Raw genomic sequence first — 22,965 nt, 5'->3', positions numbered from 1 at the left:
AGGACATGATTGTATAAAACCTAACCCATTATTTACTGGCCATAGAAGTCACAGCAAAGCAATTACACATCCTAATGATGCTGCCACCTAGTGGCTTCAGGTAAAGATGCAAAAATTTTAAATACAGTATCGGAAGATAAATAAAATTAAATTAAATTTATTAAATATTCATCATAAACATTGTATATGGAAAACTCCATACATGTTTATTGCTATATATTATTGTTTCAGGTGTACTGGTGAAATGCTAGATTCATCATTTTATTTAGGTGCTTACTTAAAAAACTGGAGTTACATAGTAGGACTAATATACTGCAGAAGCAATGCTCTTCAGAGACAACCAAAACAATCAGACAAGTCAGTGAAAAAGAAACAGATAAAAAGCCTACACATAAATATAAGATTTTATCAATGAAAGACTTAAAAGACAGCTGATTCCACGTCCTTCTCTTTCACAGATAGCAGGAGTTATTTATTCCTCCAACATAATTCAGGAACTGCACCTCACAGCAGTTCACAAACAGTGAAGATATGTGCACATGAGAGGAACCCACATTATCTCCAAAGGCAGACTTTTAATATTAGTAACAAAAAAAAGCGTATTCAAAGCAATAGAAGTTTATAATTGGAGTACAGAAACTACAATACAGCTTTCTAGAATAACTGGGGTGGCTGAAACATGACAGGAGGCAATTGGAGGCAGACAGGAAGACACTAATTGTCTTCCTGTTGTTGATGTTTGAACACTGTTCTTAGCTACAGGACAAAATTCAAACTCAAGGGGATTAAGCTAATCAAAGCGGCCTCTGCTTCACCTCAGTCTCTACACTAACAGATTAAGAAGAAATTCTTTGAAATGGCACCATAGAATGGGCAGCTCAGTGGTACAGTGGCTAGCATTGGTGATTTGCAGTACTAAAAGTCTTGGTTTGAACTCTGGTTACTGTGAGTGTGGAGTCTGCACATTCTACTTCTGAAAGTGTGGGTTTTAATCCAGTTGACCAGTTTTCCAAAGATGCAAGTTGTGGCTCTATGACACATTTAAATGCAATACTTCATTTTAATTAATAGAAAATATTTTTTGTACCTAAATCCTCTAAAATGGGTTGGGTTGTTTTTTGTTGTTACTTCTTTACCCATCCTTTTAATGTATCTTGAACTTCGTACAGAGCCCTGAAAAAATCTTTTCTATTCAAAGACAAGCCTCCTCAGGAAGGCATCAGTTTTAACTGCTGTGTCATCATTATTAATGAATGAAACAGATAGTTTTATTAAATTGAATCTAAAAGTCATTTTGCATGTGATTTTAGCTGTGGTGAAATGTTGGAATTCTCTAAAATGTTTTTTTTTTAATGGAAAGTAGAGAGTAATGTTCCCTATTGCCTCATTCATATGTTTTTTCAACAGCTGCATTGTGCCCATAACCTACAACATACCAGTAAAATCATTTCTTTTCTTTGGCTTGTGTATACATAACCGCAGATGAGCCTTTTAAATGTGACATGCTACTTATTTTTTTCACTAAGGCGCCTCAAAATGCACCATTGGAGACATTACTGCATTCTCTTCACATAAGAACACACAACATGGGGACATTCTTGATTCTTGTAGATGAAGATATGCATTCTCCAAGAGCTGTGGAAGACACTCATGAGTGTTGTTTCTGTCTTTGATACATCTCTAGAATAATAATTGGCAAAGTGAGCATCATACTACCAGAATAACAATATAGATTATTTCTGAACAAAATGTGTACATTTAACAGGATGTGACTCTGGTGATTTTTTTCAACTGGAGAACTTTATTTAAACACTAAATAATAGACAGATGGATACTGAATTAGCATATAAAGAAACTCCAAGACAGGATCTAAGCACTCTTCTTCCTATGTCAGTGGCGGAAATTTCATTGATTGCAAAACACCACAATTTCACAGTTTTGTTTGTGAAGCAAATACGTTTTTCTGCAAATGCAGTTCAAATCAGTTCAGCTCATCACTACTTACAATGAATCAACTATTCTTAGGGAATCGAGTTGGCAGTTCAAAACTTTCAAATGGATTTCAAATGTCTCCAGCGCAGTTGAATGAAAATATATGAATATGAAACCTTACAAATGTGAGGGAACCATTCAGTCTCTCAGACTTATTTAGTTAGCTGGTAGTTACAATTTCCTAATATCTCAGCAAAATATTTAAAACGTGGTATAATTCTTCAGTGGTTTAAAGTTAGTAGTGTTTACCTTTTTATTTAATAATTTGGTTAGTTTTAGCTAACAATAACAAATAACAGAAAGGTCTGACCAAATATTATACAGTTTAGTGTAAAACCAACCATTAATGCAAAGAAAATAAAGCAGAATTTACAGAATCTTAGAGTAAGCATGCAGTAATTTTTTCTTTGGAGTGTCTTTTATACTGCTGTCATTCACAAAGTGCTTTAAAATGAAATTAGAAAAAAAAAAATGCACTTGAGATGTATATGGAGAATTTGAGTAAAGATGCTATTAAAAGGCACCAGAAATCACAATCAATATTATATCCAGTCTTTATTTTATAAGGGATAATAATAAAATGAACTCTACAGATAATCAGGTGTAATATTTAAATAAATTATTATTATACACAGTATGGTGCCTTTAACTGCATTCACTATTATAAATTACATTTCACTATCAGAATTAACCTATGCCAAAAAGTAACAGTGATAATGATTATTCAGTATTACTTTGTACAGCATTATCGGCAAGAACAGTGCAAACTGTAAAGTGTAACATCACTGTCATTTTTAATTATGTGATTATCAAAGTGATTACTGTTACATAATTCAGCATATGCATCCAAAATAGAAAGATTGCTGTTTTATATAGTACTTTTCATATGTGTTTAAGATTTTATAAGATAACCTTCCTACTGAGTAGTAAGTAAAGCACATCACATATTCATCATAATTTTACTATAAATGCCTTTGAATAAAAAAAAAAGAATAATTGCTGGCAAATATTTTTCTCCTTCAATACAGAAATAAAATAATAAATAATTATTTTTTAGTTATTGTTTTATAAATTACCGTACATTATACTAAATGCATAACAGGTTAATCAGATACACAGTGCCATATATTAATCAAATCAAATTTGACATCCCATCTTGTACTCGGGTAAAGATTTAGAATGAAGTGACCACTCACTAAAGAGCAGCAGAGGATTGGCATGGTTAATTAATTAAGCACAGCATTAATACATGTTTTCCAAATTATAAAGTCATTTTAGACAGTTGCTCTTAAATGAAATCTGATTTATTTTCTAATTTAAAGTAAATGCAATATTCTTTACCCATCTTGTGATGTGAAGTTCTCAACATTTATCTTGTGATGTGAAGTTCTCAACATTTAGCAGGCCATCCTAAATGTTCTCAATGTGAAAGTTTGTTGATTTTAACGTTCATTGTTTTATTAGACCTTTAGACAGGCGAATCCCTCTGTTCAGAAACGTGATATAGCAGGAGAACAGGAGCACAGATTAAATCCTTGGGCAGGTAGTCAGTTATTTTTAGGATATTAGGTGTAACAGTGGTGAAGGTGTTTCATCAGTCTGCTGTCTGCCCATTCACTCCTTCAGTTAGTTCATTCCATTATATATGTTGGTTCAAATTCAGATGCATTGTTTCATGTGCAGAATACACAGATATTCTTTCTTTTTCTATGTGAGAGCTTATGCAGCCCTCAGTCTCATATTGATTTTATAGTCCAATTGGATATTTACATGCAATGGCTTCTATGCAGCCTTTTTCCCATATTAATCTTTTATAATTTGTGCAGGCATTTATAATTTCATGAGTCTTCAGGTTCATATGTGAAAAAACACTTCTGTTTCTTTCATAATTGATTATGCTGATCAGCTTTCACAATTAAGCAAGATGGGCGAAGAGTAGTAAGGGGCCTTACTCAGTAGAGACTGGCACAATGATGTCACTAAATTGACTGAATTACATTCCACACTTCCACTTGGTTCCTTCTCTTTTTACAGATTTATAGGGTCATTATTATCTGAAATTCTGACATGCATATGCTAATCAAACAGGCAACACATCACTACGATCAATAAGTATAACTACCTTACCTCGAGACCCTTTTTGACAAACATATCAAGCTGTACGCTATTTCCAATGCAGGTAACAGTCATTTGAAAGCCAGTGTAATTCAATGATTATTTGTATTAGTGTAGGATTCTCCACAGCACCACCTACTGGAGTGCTTTGGAAATCTATGAAGTTTCATAAAATAACATGAACAAAAACAGACAATAGGCATGTACAGAAAGAGAGCCACAATTTGAGCCAAACATTAAGTAGCCTTAAAATCACTTTGACAAATTGACTGCAAAATGTGGGTTAACTTTAAGTAGGTAATCTATAGATGGACACCACCTCTGAGTTATGTCATAAATCATCTTAGGGGCTGTAGTGACACATATGAACACATTTGTGGGTAACAAATGTAAACAGAGAATAGTTTGAGTCTGAAATAAGGATAATTAATCAATGTGGCATCACATCCATCCATCCATTTTCCAACCCGTTGAATCTGAACACAGGGTCACGGGGGACTACTGGAGCCAATCCCAGCCAACACAGGGCGCAAGGCAGGAACCAATCCCGGGCAGGCGCCAACCCACCGCAGTGTGGCATCAAGGAACAGATTATTTCACTTTCAGTTAGTCTTTTCTCAGCCACATTTTAGATAACATTCATTTTCCACAAAAATAATTTACATATGTAGAACCACAACCCTCTGAATAGCTCTCAAAGATTACCATCTCACCACTACGAAGTTCTAATGGAAATTGTGACATTCAATTGTAAGGCATTGTGCAAGATCTAACTTGTTAGACCCAGCTGAGTTAACGCAAGGCCGTCGTACCTCAAAGAGTTTTCTGTTGCAAGCACAAACTTCAAAACACAATCATACTCAGGAGAAAGGCTGGCACTGATGAAACCAAAAGAAACAAAAGGAATGGTCACCAGAAGCAAAATCCAAAAATCAAAGTTGGGACAAAATATTGGAAAAACCACTAATAGAAATTGTTTGCCCTAATTACATCCATTCTTAAAAGATATCACGTTGAGGTTTAAGCCTTATGGAAATCTTGGATATTAAACACTGTCTGCTGTCACCCTATTAAAGTAGAGAATGATAACACCATTTGCCATGTACCTCTGTGTCATAAGGCCAGGAACAAGTATAGTGACCAAAAGCAATTTGTTTGTTGTAGCCTTGAAAAACATTGTCACAAAATGATGGCAACAAAGAAAACACAAAATGTCACCACAGTTAAAAAATATCAATTGTAACCTAAGAAAACAAATAAAAGTACCAGGGATTGATTGTTTTGGCTTCTGGCCTGATACTCACCAGGCATCAGCTATGCAACTGAAAGAATGACATCAGTAGAATCCTGCACCTAGTCCTTGAGTTCAATTTCCTTAACTGGGTGTGGAGATCAACAAGAGTACTTGGAGTTGAATTGCTGCTTCTCTGGATCAAGAGATGGCATTTGAGATGGCTTAAGCATTTAGTTACAATGCCTCCTGGGAGAGGAGCCAGGAGCAGACTCAGGAAACACTAGAGGGAGTATATCTAGACATACATTTGGAAGGAGCAGATGTTGAGGATAAGGTTGATGGATCTACAGAGGTGTCTCCATAGTGACAATCACCAATGAAAGTAAATTGAAAGTGAAGTAATTAATATTTAGATGAATTAACATTAAATACAGTATAATAAGATAATTCAGTAACACTAAGTCTGCCTACTCTTTGACATATTGATCTTTTTATGTCAATTCATCCATTACGCTTAAGCTGACAGATAAGGTTATGCTTAAGATACAGTATGTAAAACACTGGTGTGGCCTTGTTTTGAGTGCCCTGTACAGTTGTGGTCTCCAAAATACAAATTAGACATAACGGTGCTAGAGAAGGTCCAGAGAAGAATGACTTTGCTGATTTTGAGACTTTAGTAGGACTTTAAGAACCTTCAGAGCTTGACTTAATATTATTTTGGAGAATCTAGGTGAACAGGAATGGTGGGCTTATTGGCCTGAATAACTTGTTCTTGTCAAAACTGTTCTGGTGTTCTAATTGTTTTTTGCTACTGAATAAGCAGATGGATCCATAAGTATATATTAATTTCCACTAAGTCTTTAAACTGTTTCATAAACAGTTTCAGCTACTGAAGTATATTTAGATTTGCCTGATCCACAGTTTATCCATCAGTCCAACTATTTTCTACTTGAGTATACTTATCTGAATTGACATTACTATTTCATTGTGGTTTTCTTAAACCTATCCATCCATTGCTCAACAACATTGGGCACTGGGTACAAACCAATGCTGAATAAGGACGAGAATTATTATTATTATTATTATTATTATTATTAGCATTGCTGCCTCACATCTCTAGGGACCTGGGTTCCATTCCAAGCCTAATCACTCAATGTGATCCAGTTTTCCACATCCTAAACTTGTGCTTTTTAAGTAATTGACTATTTTAATTTGTCATGGACTGGTTCCCCTTTCAGAGTGCTTATTGTACCCTGTATAGGAAAAAAACAACTAAAAAATGGTTTGATGCTTAGATGGATAACATGTAAATACAGTATACTACTGATGTAACCAAATGTTGTGGTTGTTTTTCAATGAAGAAATGTAAAAATCAAGCCCTTTCTGGCTTTTCAAAATCATGCACATCCATGTCAGTGCCTTTCAGAATTCAAACAACATGAAGAATGTACTGCTGGGTGATTTATTATTTTATAAATAGACAGAGCTACTGGTGTGACTTAGAGAGTGCAGAAGCAGGTTGACAGGGACAGTCACTTGCAGAATTTCTGGTGCAGTGAGACTTCCAAATGGCTAAAAGATGCAAGATGCAATATGAAAAAAGAAGCCCAGCTTTTTCTTTCAGTTTTGCTTTTCGCTGTAATGCAGCTTATGAAGTCAATGGCAATGGAGAACAAAATGGCACCTAGCCAAACTAATTTAAAATACACATTGTAGCAGTAGGGGGCGCTATCGCTCCCTTGAACCCTGAGGTACCACGCCAAACACCAGGTACAAGTGTTACAATACATCTTTTTATTATAATAATGTGCACTAAGCACCCTCCACTCCACACTACTCATTAAACAATCACAAATACTCAATAAACCAATCCTCCAGCTCCCAGACGCGTTGCCCTCCTACCACCCAGCTCAGCTCGCCGTCTGGGAGCTCCCTTAGTCCTTTTATATTCCCGACCGGAAGTGTTATTCCTTCCAGGTCAGTCCACAAGTCCTTATTCCTTCCTGGTCAGGGTCACTTCCTGTGACAAACTTCCGGGTCATAGTGTGCAAGCGAGTCCACTGGCCTCCCGACAGCGACTCCCAGTGGTCCCCAAGGTATCCAGCAGGGCTGTGCATAAAAACTACATGGTCCATGAGGCCCTGCTGGAATTTGGGGCCCGTACATTCTCTCGGGAGAGCTCCTCCTGGCGGCCTGGGGGTGAGGGCCGGAATATGAAACCGGCCATCCATTACAACATTTATGAGATAAGGAAGGAAAACTGGAGCAACTGAAGGAAAAAAAAAACATGAAGATATAAAGAGATGCAAACTCTTCACAGAATTCAAAGACCGGACAGTGGAGATATGAGGAAGCAGAATTAACCACTTAACCACCATACTATTATATCACTCTAATAATAATAATGATGATGATAATAGGGTGGCATATTGAGGATGTTCCTCATCTCAAGTACTATGGATTTAAATCTTGACCCCTTCATTATCTGTGGATGTTCTCCCCATGTTCACTTGGCTTTTTCTAGGAATTCTGCTTCACTCCCACATTCCACTGGATAGGATTTGCTTCAGTGATTGTGCCTAAGGATGAACACCAGTGTCCTGACAAGATTTGGTTTTCTGCATTGATGCTGTCAGTAAAGTGGTTAATAATAATAATAATAATAATAAGCACTGCTCAATGCTTAATGAACTTGACCTCACGGTGTCTGATCATTGGTATGATCACCAGCCTGAAAAGGTCTTCATGACAGAGAACACTACCGTTATAGATTGTATAGCTGTAAGCTAATAGTACCAGTGGAGCAAACTAATCAGACCTCATTCTTCATGACTTATGCAAGAGGTGATGTCTATTCATTCAATGAAGCCATTCCAGATGACCCAAACATCTCAGTTTAAGAGGCAGAAAATCTCAGCAAATACAAAGACCTCGAGATTGAGATTTCGGTCATGTGGAGCACAAAGGCTTGTGTGATTCTGGTTATAGTTGGAACAATTGGAAATGCCCAACTAGATGAACTTCATGAACTGTTAGTTAAAATGAGTGCCATTCAGGTGCCAAGAATAGGCCTCCTCAAAACTGTTTACATACTTCATAAAGTCCTGACCATCTTACACTTAGACCTAAGGAGCCCAGAGGACTCCCAATAAAAGCAATCAAGAGAAACTTAGAAAAAAAAAAATAATAGTTTGTTCAATTGTTGTTAATCCTTCACATTGATAGGGATGGTTTATACAGTTTCACCTTCATTATACATACTGTATGTCAAACATAATAATAATAATACTTACTTGTTCAGTTATTGTTATAATAATTCTTCCAATTAATATAGGCAGCATGAAAATGTTTAGCTTGATTTTTCATAGGGCAACCAAATCAGCCCCTGAATGAGCTTGCTTCCAGCCATTAGCTTATCTTGGCCTGTGATTTGCTTAGCATTTCAACTTCCTTTGTAGACTGTCACAAGATCCTCTGTGCCCGATTAATCATCCCATTACTGTAAACACCATTAAGGCTAAACTATTGATTTTTATATACATTTGCAATCTTTTCATCAAGTGTGTTTTAAACTTTATATTTTACCTGAAAGAGATAAAGAGGTTTTTTGGTAAATCAGTTAACTTCTGCCTCCGGGCAACATTTTTTTTTTATTTTGGTCAGCTCTATAAGAGTAAAATTGCATGTGCATATGTCTGCTTTCTCCTATCATCCTCCCACTCTGGTATGCCTTTCATGATGAATCTTTTCAGCAAGATGAATTACTTTTTTCCAACAGGGCCCTCCAGGGCGTGCTGGTCTCCCAGGTGCTGACGGATTACCTGGGCCTCCAGGTACCATGTTGATGTTACCAGTAAGTATCGTACCTACAGTTGAGCTTTTTTTGTTTGATGTCCTTTGTGTACAGAGCAGTTTTTGACCTTAGGGAGATTATTGTCTTTAGATTATGTTTATGCTGCTGTACAATATGTGGGTGGAAAGTTAGAAGCTGGCCTGATAATTAAATGAAAATTACAATAACTTTTGTGCTTAAGTGGGAAAAACTTTTAAAGTACGGGCACATCATTGAACTGTTTGTGGGTTTGCAAAAAAAAGATGTAATTACAGTTTCAGTTTACTAAGTACATATGATGTTCATATGATGTAATTACAGTTTAATTTAATATTTAATTTTTTAGCGTGTCCTTAATTGCGTAATAATGCTTGTAATATGCTCTGCACTTCTACCTAAGATGCTGTGTTTTCTTAAGCCGCAGTAATCATCTCATTAATTATGTGCTGCTGAGTAGCACAAGTGAGCGTGAAAAATTCCATACTGGCCTACAGTAACAACAATAACATATCCATTTTTAAAATGTAAAGTGGGCAGGTCAAGAAAGACCTCACAGTGAGTACTGACATGTCTGTTCCAGGTGACTGGGTCCTGCCTTTTTGAAGCATATTTATACATAAAATAACTCTGACTTTCCACTGCCTAAAGGCGACTGCAGATGAGTTTCTCCTTGGTTGTGACTCGTCACCTTTGTGATACAGAGCACCAAAGTCATATTTCAAACAATTATATGAATAGCTCGCTTTAGTGTTCTATTTAAAATTATGTTTCTTTTTTGCCTCTGTACTTTTTTTTTTCAGTTTCCTTTACCTCGTGTTATATTGTAGTGTGTGTTAAAGCATTTAATCTGTTAATCGCATGATATCTCTATTGTGTATATAGCATTTTTCATAGTAAAGGGCATTTCAAAACAATTTAACAATAAATAAATGGTAATGCCATGTGACAACTGGCTATTTAAATGGTTAGGTTAAGTTCCATATAGCACCTTCCACTGAAAACACTCGGTGCTTACAATGCAATACAATTTATAGATACAGATATCCTTAAAATTAAAGCTTAAGTAAGTTAACCAATATAGTTATACAGTTATGCACTTAAGTCAGTGTAGATTTTTCTCTGGCTATTCTAGTTTTTCTTCTATATCAGTTCCTAATTGACAACATTTTGAGTGGGAGTTGGAGTTTGTACCCGACTGAGCCTTACAGTGGGCTGGTACGCCATCTTGGGTTGGTTCCAGATTTTAATCCAATGCTGTCAGGAGACGTTTCAGTCCCCTGCTACACTGAATTAGATTAAAAGGGAATGAAGAAATTCACTATTATGTTACTTTGCCCTACATTTTGTCCCATAATCATTCTGCTGTGTCTGAATGGGTTTGAGATTTTTCCACCCAATTTACAAAGATATTGTATATTAGGTTAATTGGTAATTCTAAAGTGCTCCAGTGTGAATGAGTGTGAGTGTGCCATACAGTGGACTGGCACCTCGTGCAGGGTTCGTTACCCCCTATCACTTTACAGCCATTAAATGGATTAAGCAGGTTCAAAAATGGGTGGCTGGATCCAGTGTATGTTGCTGACTAAACACTATGTATATGACTATCCATTATCAATGTCTTAGTCCAGTTCAAGTCTGCAGAATTTTTATTAGTCACACAAAAGAATTTATAGCACATATAGTGTAAATGATGTTTTAGAGGACGCACCTTAACAAACGAAGGCAGCTAACTGAGTTTGTACAATTATGCAATGAGTCAATCAATTACATAGCGCCTCTGATGGTTGCTACATTTCATGAAAAATACAACACAACTATTCAACACTTCAGTTTGTGGGTGGGGAGGTTTTATTGCTAGTTGTGGGACCTTTTTGTTGGCAGCACATTTGGCAGTCTTTGTTCTTCTGTAAGCTGTAAGTAATGGTTTCACTGAAAAAATTGTATGCTGCAGTGATACCACTAAAGATGTCTCTTATTGTTTAGGAATATACAGGTGGAAGTCTTTTGTAGCTAGGCAAGCTTTTATTTTGTGCATGAAACAAATAATTAAGAGCTTTCGGTCAAGATCACTGTTAACTGTTTGTGAGGCATCTCCAAGCAATAGCAATTTCTTCTCTTTCTTCTTTCCCACAGTTCCGCTTTGGCGGGGATGGTGAAAAAGGACCAGTTGTCTCAGCACAAGAAGCTCAAGCTCAGGCTATTCTCTCACAAGCTAGGGTAAGAACCTTAAAAAAAATACAGAACCTCTGAGGAACACAACCTAGCGGTCACCACAGAGTTACACTGAAGCAGCATGAGGCGCCATGAGCTGCACTGCTTTATTTGCAGGGATGTTAGATGCTGCAAGAAGGTGACTTGTTTGTACAGCTGTTATGATTTTGTGGCTGGTTTGAAGGGAAATAAAAACAGTCCCATTAATAAGGAACCGGAGACTAACAATTGGCTGGAAGTTGTATATCATATATCTAACAGGTTATATTTGCTACAAGGAGCTGGCTGGCAACCTGCTTTGTGCTTCAATTTTATTGCATGGAACAAAATCGGTCATCCACAGTTACTAATTAATGATGGTCCCCAGAGCAATTAGTAACCCAGTGACCTCCTTGTTAGAGAATGAAAGTACAGTGATTTATATTCTTATGGTAGCACTGGAAAGAGATTAAAAGCTGAAGATCCGAGATTCCACTAGTTCTTTCACATTTACATCCTGTCAAAAAAACTTGTGGTTAAAATATTCAGACCAGCCTGCTTCTGTACTACTGTATGTTGTCAATGTTTTACAAGTATAACATCTTTTTTTTGCTTTTATCTTCAGCTTGCTATGAGAGGCCCATCTGGTCCAATGGGTCTCACTGGAAGATCTGGTCCAGTGGTAAGTTTCCTACCAGCGCTAATTTTGAACTACGAAACTGGATTACTTCTGCACTATCTATATGACTTATCCAACTTATTTTCAATAGAGAGCTTAATTTTATTTGGTTGGAAATATGTTACACATTTGTACACTCATTATTTTTAAGTCTATGAAAATATTCAGGTTATTAAAATCTTTTATCCTTAACTGTAAGCAAATAGAATGCCAACTACATTAGGTTATTTATTTTTCTACGTATAATTTTTATATGTTTCCAATTACCAGTGTAAAGAGTTTTAATTATAAAAAGGGGCTATGTTGTCGTCCGTCAAGGGAAGGACAGGACTTGAAAGAATGTTGGGGTGCCATCCGGACCACCCTGTTTACTTGCAAAATACAAGAAATGAAAAAAACAGCCACCTGATAGCATTAAGGTATTGACAAAAACAATTTTTAGCTTTTGGCTTCAAATCATTATACTCTGGACAGTGGTCCAATCACAGGGTAAGAGCTTGATAACACGGGTAACTTATCTTCTAAATGAGACGCCACCTTGCTTTTATAGCTCCTGGCATGAAAGAGCGGGATTAGTTGCCCTTAGTGGGTGTCTCCTTTGAGCTGTGGGCAATAAGAGAGATAACAGATTTAGCAATCGTGCCCCCTGGTGTCCCTGGGTTGGTAGTCCTTACCTCAGACGAGCCCAGAAAGGGGCCCTTGGACAGGCTTGCATGATAGATAGTACACAGAAAAAAAAGATAAAAATTAAAAAAAATAAATTATTGTTAACCAGTAATGGCACGATAACGTGCAGTGAATACACTTGACTTGAGTATTCCTAGTTTTCATCCTCTTTCTCTGTACGTTTAGCATTCATTTGCTTGGTATGTTTTTCTTAATTTTTCACTTAAGCGCCACAATCTGCCTCAAGAATGATTAAAGATATGAAGAGGTAGGGGAAGTGACCGCGAAGGTGGTCGGAAATGAGAATGAGGCACGTATGCATGCGCTGCACGGCCGCCCTGCTGTGCACTGCTGAGAGTTGATCTTACAATAAAATAAAAATAAAAAGAGTAATAAAAATCATCACTCCAAAAGCGGATAGCAGATGTCACGTAGTATATGTGTAGCAAATTTTAGTCAATAGGTGAAGCAGTTTGCGAGCTACAGGTGATTTAAAATCCTGGACAGACAAACAAACAGCCGTGGTAGCGTATTATATAACAAAACTAGGCTGACCTGCCTTTTAAGGCGACTGACTTTTAAGTTGACCACTTCTGAAGGCAATTCAATATGTAGATCAATTTGATATTTTATACAAACTCATTAATTTGGTTATATTGCATTTGAGCAGTATTACTTTAATACTCGTAGTTTCTGTTATTTTTGTGAGGAAATTTAAACTTTTTTTCTATACTGAGGTCGCCCTTTTGAACCCCCCTAATATTTACTACGCAGTGAGGCATTTGTACTCCATCAACATGAATTATTCCCAGAGACATAAGTTTGTCTATTTTTCCAGCGCATCGCGCACAAAAGCAAAGGAACAATGGGAGCACCAGAACTCTGCTCACATCATGTTGCTTCGTACCGCAAGCTGCAAGTAGTAAGTCTGTGATAAGCAGAATACCGCTACGCTTTCCACTCATGGGACGGAAGGACAATCCCGACCGCTTGTATATAGTAAGACAGAAGAAGAAGATATCGCACAGTCTGGAGTAGAAAATCATCTTTTACCTGGAAAAACGAAACTACAAATCCCATCGTGCATTGCAAAATGGACGGGCGTGTGTAAAACTCCGCGCCTGCGTAGCACTCACAGGACGGAAGGACAATCCCGACCGCTTTTATATAGAAGGATGGTTAATATCTGTCTATATTTCTCACTATATAATACATACAAAACATGTGACTGGTTTTAGTTCAGATCATCTTTTAAAAATCTAGTGTTGCTTCCTTTACATTTCCAGAGTCTTGTGTTAGAAGGTGTTTGAAAGTTCTCCCTGTGTTTGAATGCATGTTTCCTCTCACAACACAAAGACAAGCATATTAAGTTAATTAGCAGCCCTAAAGAGGTAGAGGTACGCCCTGAACCTCATTTACATATTCTTAGTGAGTTGGAGGCAGTTGGCGGTACACTCCAGTGAAACCAGTCACGAAATGTGACATTCCCAGAGACTGACTCCCAACTAATCCACAACTTGCTCTGATGAAATCAAACAGTGTTGGATTTTGTCTTTTGTTGTAGATGAAGGCTCTCTATGCAAGAGAGGTGACAACCGGTTAAAATAGTATTTTTCATACAAATTGCCTCTTGAACAATTATTATCCAGTTTAAATATCACCTCTAGAGAGTGTTTAATTTTTAAATGTTTGCTTTTGATGTACTGTACATATATTTATACCTAATTATTTATTTTGTACACAGGGACTTCCTGGCGCTACTGGTGCTAAGGGTGACGGTGGAGAGCCTGGCCCACAGGTACGGGAGAGCAATTATGTTCTGTTCATTTAGTGGCGTAATTTCATTTTTTAACACAGCTCTGTTATGTCTAAACACTGTTAAATTACATTGTCACCATTAATTCTAAATTAATTAGTCAAATGTTTTGAAGCTTTCAGCTTAGCAGAATGTTTCCTTATTATTTCACAAATATTCAGCCATGAGAGAGTTTTAAAAAAAATATAGAATATTCATATCTTTCTTTCAGGACAGCAAATAATATTTGATTTATTCTTCACTTTTCTCACATTGTGTTGTAACACTTTGCATGAAAATTAAGTTAAATAATTTCTGCTTCTTGTTCTTTTTTCGAATGCTTCCATTTAGGGGTCACCAGAGCAAATCATCCATCTTCATCTACTCCTGTCTTTTACATCATTTTCTGCCGCATCAACCTTCATGTATCCCTCAACACACTCATAAACCTCCTCTTTGGACTTCCTCTTTTCCTCTTGCTTGGCAGTTGCATCCTCAACATTCTTTTCCCAATGTACCCCTCATCTCTCCTCTGTATGTGGCAGACCATCTCAGTCTAGTTTCTCTCACTTTTTCACCAAACTGTCATAGCATCTTCCTGTCTGCCACTTCCAGCTCTGCCTCCTGTCTTTTCATCAATGCCACCGTCTCCAAACCATACAACATAGCTCGTCTCACTACTGACCCTCCCATTCACTCTTGCAGGTACTATTCTATCACAAATCGCCCTTTTCCACAGCCAGTCCACCCTGACTGCACTCTTTTCTTCACCTCTCTGCCGCACTCAGTTACATTGGACTGTTGAACCCAAGTGTTTAAATTCATCTACCGTCATCACCTCCACTACTTGCATTCACACCCTTCCACTACCTTCCCTCTCATTTACACACATGTACTGTCTAGTGACTTTCTTTCCCCTTCTCTCCTCCCCTGTTTAAGTTAAATAATTCATGCTGCTTTATTGTAAAAACTAACCATTTTCTTATGGTTTTTGGAATCTTTTTAGTTAAGGCAAAATCATTGTATTTACAATATCTTGGGTATGGTAGCACAGTGGCACACATTTGAGGGTCAATAACACAGGAAATGGATGGAAGGATATTGAAGTGGTACTTTTCCTTTCTTATTATGAAGAAAAGCAGAGGCTGTTATTCTAGTAATATGCATTTCCATATACTTTTATGTTTTATTTTATAGTGGTGACATTCTGATTGAAATCTTCAATTTCAGTTTATTTTTGTATAGCACTTAATGTATAGTCAGTGAATGTAGGCACAAAGTACTGTTACAAACTTGCAGATGAAATACAATTACAGACTACATAATGCACACATTTAAAGTTTGCTGACACTAGCAATGAATCAAAATAATTACAAACTGACTAACATAAATGGATCTTAACAGTATACAGTATGTCCATTAACATTAGCTATGACCAGTTGACAATGGAGTACAAGAAGCCAAAAACCTCAGTTGAGTGGCACAGTATATGTGTAGTAGCCTGGCTTCAGTATCTGACCTGTGTGGACTTTTTAGTTCCTCCTGTGTGTGGGTAGGCATCAATTTAAAGACATTCATGTTATATAAATTATGACAGACCATGATTGTGCCCACTGACAACCTGGCATCCTGTAAACAGTTAAACCCAGTCATGCAACTAAATGACCTATAATGCAAAAAGTGTGTACTTACTGCATTTAAATATACCCACAATTTGTAAAGAAAATACATTATCCATTCAGAGTTAATAAGTTATTAATTGACAAGTTAATAATAAAGGAACTCAAATCTTTCAATCTTGTTTTAGTATCAACATTTTCCCCAGAATATCTTACCAGACCCTGCTGTATTGTTTTATAGACCACTCATTCCATTATCCAATGCAGGTAGAAATTTAACTTTAGCTTGATAACAAAAATGACATGCTAAGAGAGTTCCACACTAAGCTGGTACTGAAATCTGAAAATGTGCCCTTATGGTTTCAAATATGGGAGTCATGATGGCTCGGTTTTTGATGCTGCTGCCTCACAGTTCCAGATTCCTGTGTTTAAATCCTGGCATGGTCCCCTTATTCATTATGCACATTCTCCAAGTGTTTGTGTGTTTTTTTGTGTCTACATTCAGCTAATTGGCCCACTGTGGGTGTGTATGTGAGCTTTTTGTCTCTTGATTGGTTGGGTTGTTTCCTGCCTACATCCTGATGATGCTAGGATAGGCTCAACTCCTCATGGCTTTAAAATGGGCTCAGTATGTTTCACAGTCTGCTCGTGCCTAACTTTGTGTAGCACTTTGAAACTTTTTACTTAAATTACAAATGTAAGCATTGCTAATCACTTATCATTGTTTTATTGTTATATTAGGGTCCAAGAGGTGTTCAAGGTCCCTCTGGTCCTATTGGAAAACCTGGCAAGAGGGTATGTATAAATATGTTTTTCATAAATTACACTTTAATAAAAATTAGTTTCAAGAAATTACATACTTTGAATTATGTAAAATATATGTGCTATTTGTGTGGGATTGAGTGTAAGGTCCTTGCTCGTCTGACCATACCTATAATTAAGCTTTACTAAGAGGCATCAGAAACTCACTTATTGTCTAGAGTAGTCATGAGATGGCAGGTCTGTGTCATTGTGGTCCACTACTCACTCTGTGCCCTTAGTGAACTTGGTCTGCTCTGTTCATTGTATCCAGAAAAGAGAAAATCATCAAGCGAGTCTGAATTTAATTAATTGAAGGCACCTTCACAATGGTGAATGAAGTAGTTGATTACAATTTACATCCTATGGATTACTTAAAGTCTTTGCATTTGTGTTTTTTGTAGCAGTTTCCTCGTCATAGATTCTAGTGCTCTTCTCTTATGACTATGATTATCGCTTAGCATTTTGGCTTTGATATTTGGATTATTCTGACATACTGGCTTTTGATTTTAGGCTTGTTATTTCCTTATTTTCACATCTCTCCTAAACCGCTGTCTGGTTACTCTAAGTGGGACACTGATGGTGCCAGGATAGGCATTGGCCTTTTACCTCCTAGATTTGGCTTATATGGGTTAGAGAATAATATGTGTTGTGTTGTCAGAAAATTAATCTGCCATTGTTCAGAAGAGCAAGTTTTATATCCTGAAATTTTGTGAAAACTCTTTGGGTATGTTTACCAGGCAAGTGACATGCTTTTTCAGGTTACTGGTTTTTACCTTAGTGACATTTTGTAGAATTTTGGGTGAAGACCTCAACATGAATTGTGTAGGATTTCCATCTTTTGCTCTCTCTGGAATCCTGATTATTCTCATTCTTGCAAGCTTGTTTCTGAAAAGTTTTAAAATATTCTGCATATTCTTGGTCGGCATTTCTAATGTGGCAATCCTGTCTCAGTTATCATTTACGTTATCCGGCCAAACACTAATCACATTCATTTTAAGCTGCTTTTTCTGGTCTGTGTAATCACTTATGTTTTGGAGATTCCACTTTACACTGTTTCTTCTATCAGCCCAATTGTCAATTCCTTTAGCTCCACAGCATATTTCATTCTATGTTCTGCAGTTTTTCATATTATGTTATGGAGATGTATTATATTCATCTGGAGTTAAGGAAAAGGGTGATAAAATCATGTTGTGGAAGAGCATGGCGATGAATCATGGCTATTAACTGGACTAACAGCTCTCCTGGTGTCAATGTGGTAGGCTCATCAAAGCTTGCTTCAACTTCCAAGGGAGTCCCTGCATTTCAGATTGGCTGGATCAAGTCACTAATATTTTAGGTTTCAGTATTTGTTTAGAAAGCATGATGAGTTGTTTTTTAAAAATCTTTAAGTGTGAGTTACCCAAAAACAGATAAAAATGTAAAATAATGCTGTTGATTGAATGGTTACCTCCAGTGTCTGATTTTAAGAGTATCAGTTGTGTATCCTTTGGACTGTAACAATACAGACTGAGCAGCCCACGATTTCAATATAACAGTTGTGATGGACGACAATGAAGGATGGCCAGGAGGCAGGCAATGCATGCAGGCATGGATGGAGTGGCATCCAAGCAGAGTTAGACAGAAAGCCCTTACCGATCTGACAAAACAGTATAACAGAATGACCGGGGGATACAGCCTTTCAAGACTGTATGTCACCCCCAATACATTAGGTGGCAGTACCCTCAGGACTAGTGCACCCATGCAGCTACCTGGAAACTGTAGTCACGTTGGGCAGTCCTGTAGGGTTGCATGGGTGATGCTAGTTTGAGTTGTAGGAAATCACTTCCTTTGGACAATGTTGTTGCACCAGAAGTAGTCCCAGGTCTGTTATGAAAGGGGCTTCCTCATCTCACTCAGGGAGTCAGAGTTGGGTGGAGGAGGACACCACTCTCCTAGAGGAGTGAAAAAAGAAAAGAGTTGGCTACTGGCATACCTGTAAGGTGTTTTGTGTAATAAAAACATTGTTTTGAACCTAGGACTGGAGATGGTGAATTTGTGCCTGGGGTTTGGAGGGGTCTGTAATGCCCCCAGTGGCCAAACAGTACGAGTTCATAAAGAAGAGAATTCAGTGCTAACATAATGGCTTGTGAGTGTGAGTCGGATTTAAACACAGGTTTATTAGTGGCTGATTGTGGACACTTTCCAGTTGTAAAATGACACTCAGGTAGTTGAACAATGAAGGATATCTTTATCTCCTAACGTCATTATACTTCTAAACAGCATCACTTAATAGAGTGTACTAACAGTCAGGAAGAAAACAATGCAGTTTTATCTAAAATATATATTATATGTAGGAAAGCATTGCTCATCTTCAACATTTTATATTAACAGAAATAGCAAAACCTAATAAATATTTCACAAAGAAATAAAGATCAAAAGAAGATACCATAGATGGCAGCAGTGTCCTTCTTTCTGATTGCTGCCAGATTATTTCTATTGCTGCACTTCAGGAGATTTGGCAAGCAATTGTAACACTTTAGGACTGTAAAATGTTAGCTAATGACTGGTTACATCCATAGTGCAATCAAAGATCTTGTGTTTTCTTACCCTTTCCTCCATTCTGTTATTTAAAGCCAAAAATCCAATTTTCTGTATACATTGCACATCTACTGGGTATTACATAATAATATACAGCTTATAGATGAAATTGTTATCAGAATCAAAGAAAGTAGTAACAACCTGATGACCACAATACATAACAGCTATAAATCTGGCATGTTTTTAGATTTTTTTGTGATTCATTTATTATCATATTTATTAGAAAAGGACCAAATCATTAAACAGCATTGAAAGTAATCTATACATAAAAAACAGATGTTAATAATAAAAAGGTTAAACTAAACCTTCTGAGCCCTATATACAAAATCTAAAACTTAGAATAAGGAAAACCACTCTATAACTGGCATGTCAAAATGAGAAAACACAGAATATTCTTTAAAAAATTGCATAAGCTAAGGCTTATGTCTATGGTATATGGAGAAGGTCCTTTACTGAGAATGCTTTGAATTTTGTTTTTTATTTTTTAACAGTGGAAGAAAAACAGATTTTTAATCAAGTTATACTTAAATTGTTTAAATTTAAATATATAGTACATAATATAAAATTCTGGAATCATTTTCCTTTTTTAAAAAGTGTCTTCTTTACAGAAAGATAACAACAATAATAAAGAGACCTGTCACACACAATTGTAGGGTATCGGCATCATATTCTAATTATGAAGTTGGAGGATGCATTAAGTTGGGTTAGACTAGACTAACTTTATTATTATTATTATTATTATTATTATTATTATTATTATTATTATTACAGGGGGATTTTTTTTTCCTAAAGGAGTAATTGTGTATTTTTAAAACTGACCCAATAGATCAAATTGAGAACAACAACAGAAACTATTTGGCCAGATAGAGATTCACACATTTATTCCAGTGAATTTTCATCTAAAATATTATTGATTACCTAATCTGAGTTAGGAGAATAAGCAAAGAACTTTTTTTCAGGAATTACTGTCTTTGGATGTTTGATCATATAGAAATAAGCAACATGAAATAAACAATAAGGACAGTAAGGTGCAGTGGACCAGTGACTGGCACTATTGCCTCACAGCCCCTAAACTCAAGTCTCTCTTCTAAAACATTTGTGTTAATACATTTCATTTTTGTTTCTTTTTATGTTGGTTTTCAATGCTCTGATTTTCTTCCACATTTTTAAAGTGTGCATTTTTGGTTAATTAGTGACTGCGCTCTGCAATTGACTGCTGTCCTGGCCAGGGATGTCTCCTGTCTTGTAATCCTATGCTGTAAGAATGCTCTGTGGCTCCTCTGGGCCATTTTGAGAATCTATTGATGTAATTGAAATGAGAAAAACTAATGGGGGAAACACATGTCTCTCTAATGATTCATAAGGCTTAAGTCAAAATATGATGACTTCAGTCCTTTCTCTCTTGAAATTCTGAAAACATCTTAGCTAGAGAACCAAAAGCGATATTTGAATGGTTGTGCCACATTGAGGGTTGTCTATAAAATCAGGCCCATTTTTATTCTGAAAGTGTTTAGAAGAGTGCCAGATCTCTAAAAAGTTAGACATTTTGGGAGAATGGGGAAGGTTAAATAAGCTAACTACTGTGCTAGTGATTACCCTTGTTATGTTATTGTGGTTACTGTTCCTAAAATTTGAGAAGAAAAAATTAGGCCAAAAGAAACTGAGAGAGGGGGAATGTAACATTTTCAGTGTAGAGTATAATGAAAATAATCATAGATTGATCGTGATCACCAAGGCCCACCATTTATCCATTTCTTCCTAATTCAAATAGTCAGTGTAAGCCAGTGGTGAAGAGAGGAAGGTTCTGCCAAGGCAACCAAAATAGTTACGAAAACAAAGTGTATGACATAATTTACAGAAGTCAAAGAGTACAGATGAGAGGAGAATGCCTCACGTGGAGTGAGGTCATCAGTGGAGTAACTCAGCAGCCTGCCATTGGACCGTTACTTTTTGTGATTTTTATAAATGATATAGTTCTGTTGTTAGTGGACTTGTGAAATTCACACATGATACTGAAATTGCAGGAATGGCAGACAATGAGGAGGTAGCAGAAAGAATTCAAAAAGACCCGGACCCTCATTTATAAACTTTGCTTGGATTTGATTGTGAAAATATTCACACGCTAAAAAACATAAAAATGTGTACACTAAAAAAAAAAATAAGGTTTATAAAATCTGGCCTATGAACATTTCTATGCAGTTTACCTTTATAAACCACAATTGCCTTGTAAATGTTCGTTCACAGGCTAATGCTAATGAACCCCATATATATGTAGTCATAATGCTGCAGACATTCATTGGCTAGTAGAGCAGCCTCCCTCCTGACACGTCAAGACTCCACCAGATGCATTCAAGAGCATTTGGCATTATGCATGGCATTATAGCACCTCCCCTCTGCATTCTGGGATTTTGGATAAGGCATAAGGTGCCACCAACTGAGCAGGTAGCCACCATCATCTGGCACATGTAATGACATGATTGCTAATAGAATGAATAGTGTAGAACACATGAAAAACTGAGGGTTCAGCCAGTTATCCTACCAACAAGTCAGCCACCATGTACAGTACCGTCATGTCTACCAAATCTAGTTTGCCTCAAAATAAATAAATCATAGGCTGACCCCATACCAAGGACACATGATGTTTGCCTGTCGTATCTTGGCATTACATATGACTTGTGCACTAATGAAATGTAACAGCTTGATGAGCTTAGTGCAGTGTGAGTGTAGTAAATTGCTCCGATTACATTAGGAGAACCGGACATTGCTGGAAATTTCCTTTTTACGTTGGTTATATTTATGTATATTCACCCACCATATGAAAACTGAATATAGTGACTCCTCAGTAAGCTAATGGCTGTCAGCACAGCGGGCCTGATGAAGTGAAGCTTGGCTGAGATATTACTGACCTGTCGTCCAGTTCCTAGAGAAATGTCAACAGGTAGGCTAATATAGTTCTTCAACTAATGCAAGTGCACAGCATTGGCTCTTCTGAAAGGGACCTAAAACAGAGACAGTACAACTTATTCATAATTTTTGAGGTTTAATAAGATTGTCATGTCAACACACATTATAATACAGACTCAGTTATATGGATTATTATATGTGTGAGTACTTATTTAGCTGGTCTCTCTGCATTTCCCTGCTTGACCAAGATTGTCGTCATTTCCCAGTTTCTCTGAAGTGTTGTGTACAAGTCAGAGTTGCTCTATATATACATAAGCTTTTGTCTCACCTTTTCTTTTAAAAAATCACATGGGAAATTTTTCACACACATTTCAAGCTTATTTTTGTGCGTACGCAAGCTTAATAAATTACATCCCTGGAAAAGCTTAAGAACTGGGCAAACACTTGGAAAATGCAGTTTAATGTAAAAAAGTGCAGAGATGCACGTGTGGAACAGGGAGGTCAATTATGAATACAAGATGAGAGCCATGGTCCTCTAGGAAGCAACCTGTGAAAAGAATT

General features: G+C 36.8%; 1 protein-coding gene across 3 annotated transcripts in view; it reads left to right on the top strand.

The window, feature by feature from the left end:
* Positions 1–22,965, top strand: part of LOC120515258 (collagen alpha-1(XI) chain-like) — a 286,385-nt gene that overhangs the window by 100,645 nt on the left and 162,775 nt on the right. For all 3 annotated transcript variants that reach the window (XM_039736095.1, XM_039736093.1, XM_039736094.1), the window contains 5 exons: positions 9,120–9,194; positions 11,307–11,390; positions 11,989–12,045; positions 14,453–14,506; positions 16,864–16,917. In XM_039736095.1, the coding sequence (XP_039592029.1) occupies positions 9,120–9,194; positions 11,307–11,390; positions 11,989–12,045; positions 14,453–14,506; positions 16,864–16,917 (324 nt within the window). The remainder of the gene's footprint in view (positions 1–9,119; positions 9,195–11,306; positions 11,391–11,988; positions 12,046–14,452; positions 14,507–16,863; positions 16,918–22,965) is intronic.

The sequence above is a fragment of the Polypterus senegalus genome, chromosome 14 (assembly GCF_016835505.1).
Source record: "Polypterus senegalus isolate Bchr_013 chromosome 14, ASM1683550v1, whole genome shotgun sequence".
Classification (NCBI taxonomy): domain Eukaryota; kingdom Metazoa; phylum Chordata; class Cladistia; order Polypteriformes; family Polypteridae; genus Polypterus; species Polypterus senegalus.
The sequence above is the reverse complement of the archived record's forward strand: the minus strand, read 5'-3'. Positions and strand labels throughout refer to the sequence as shown.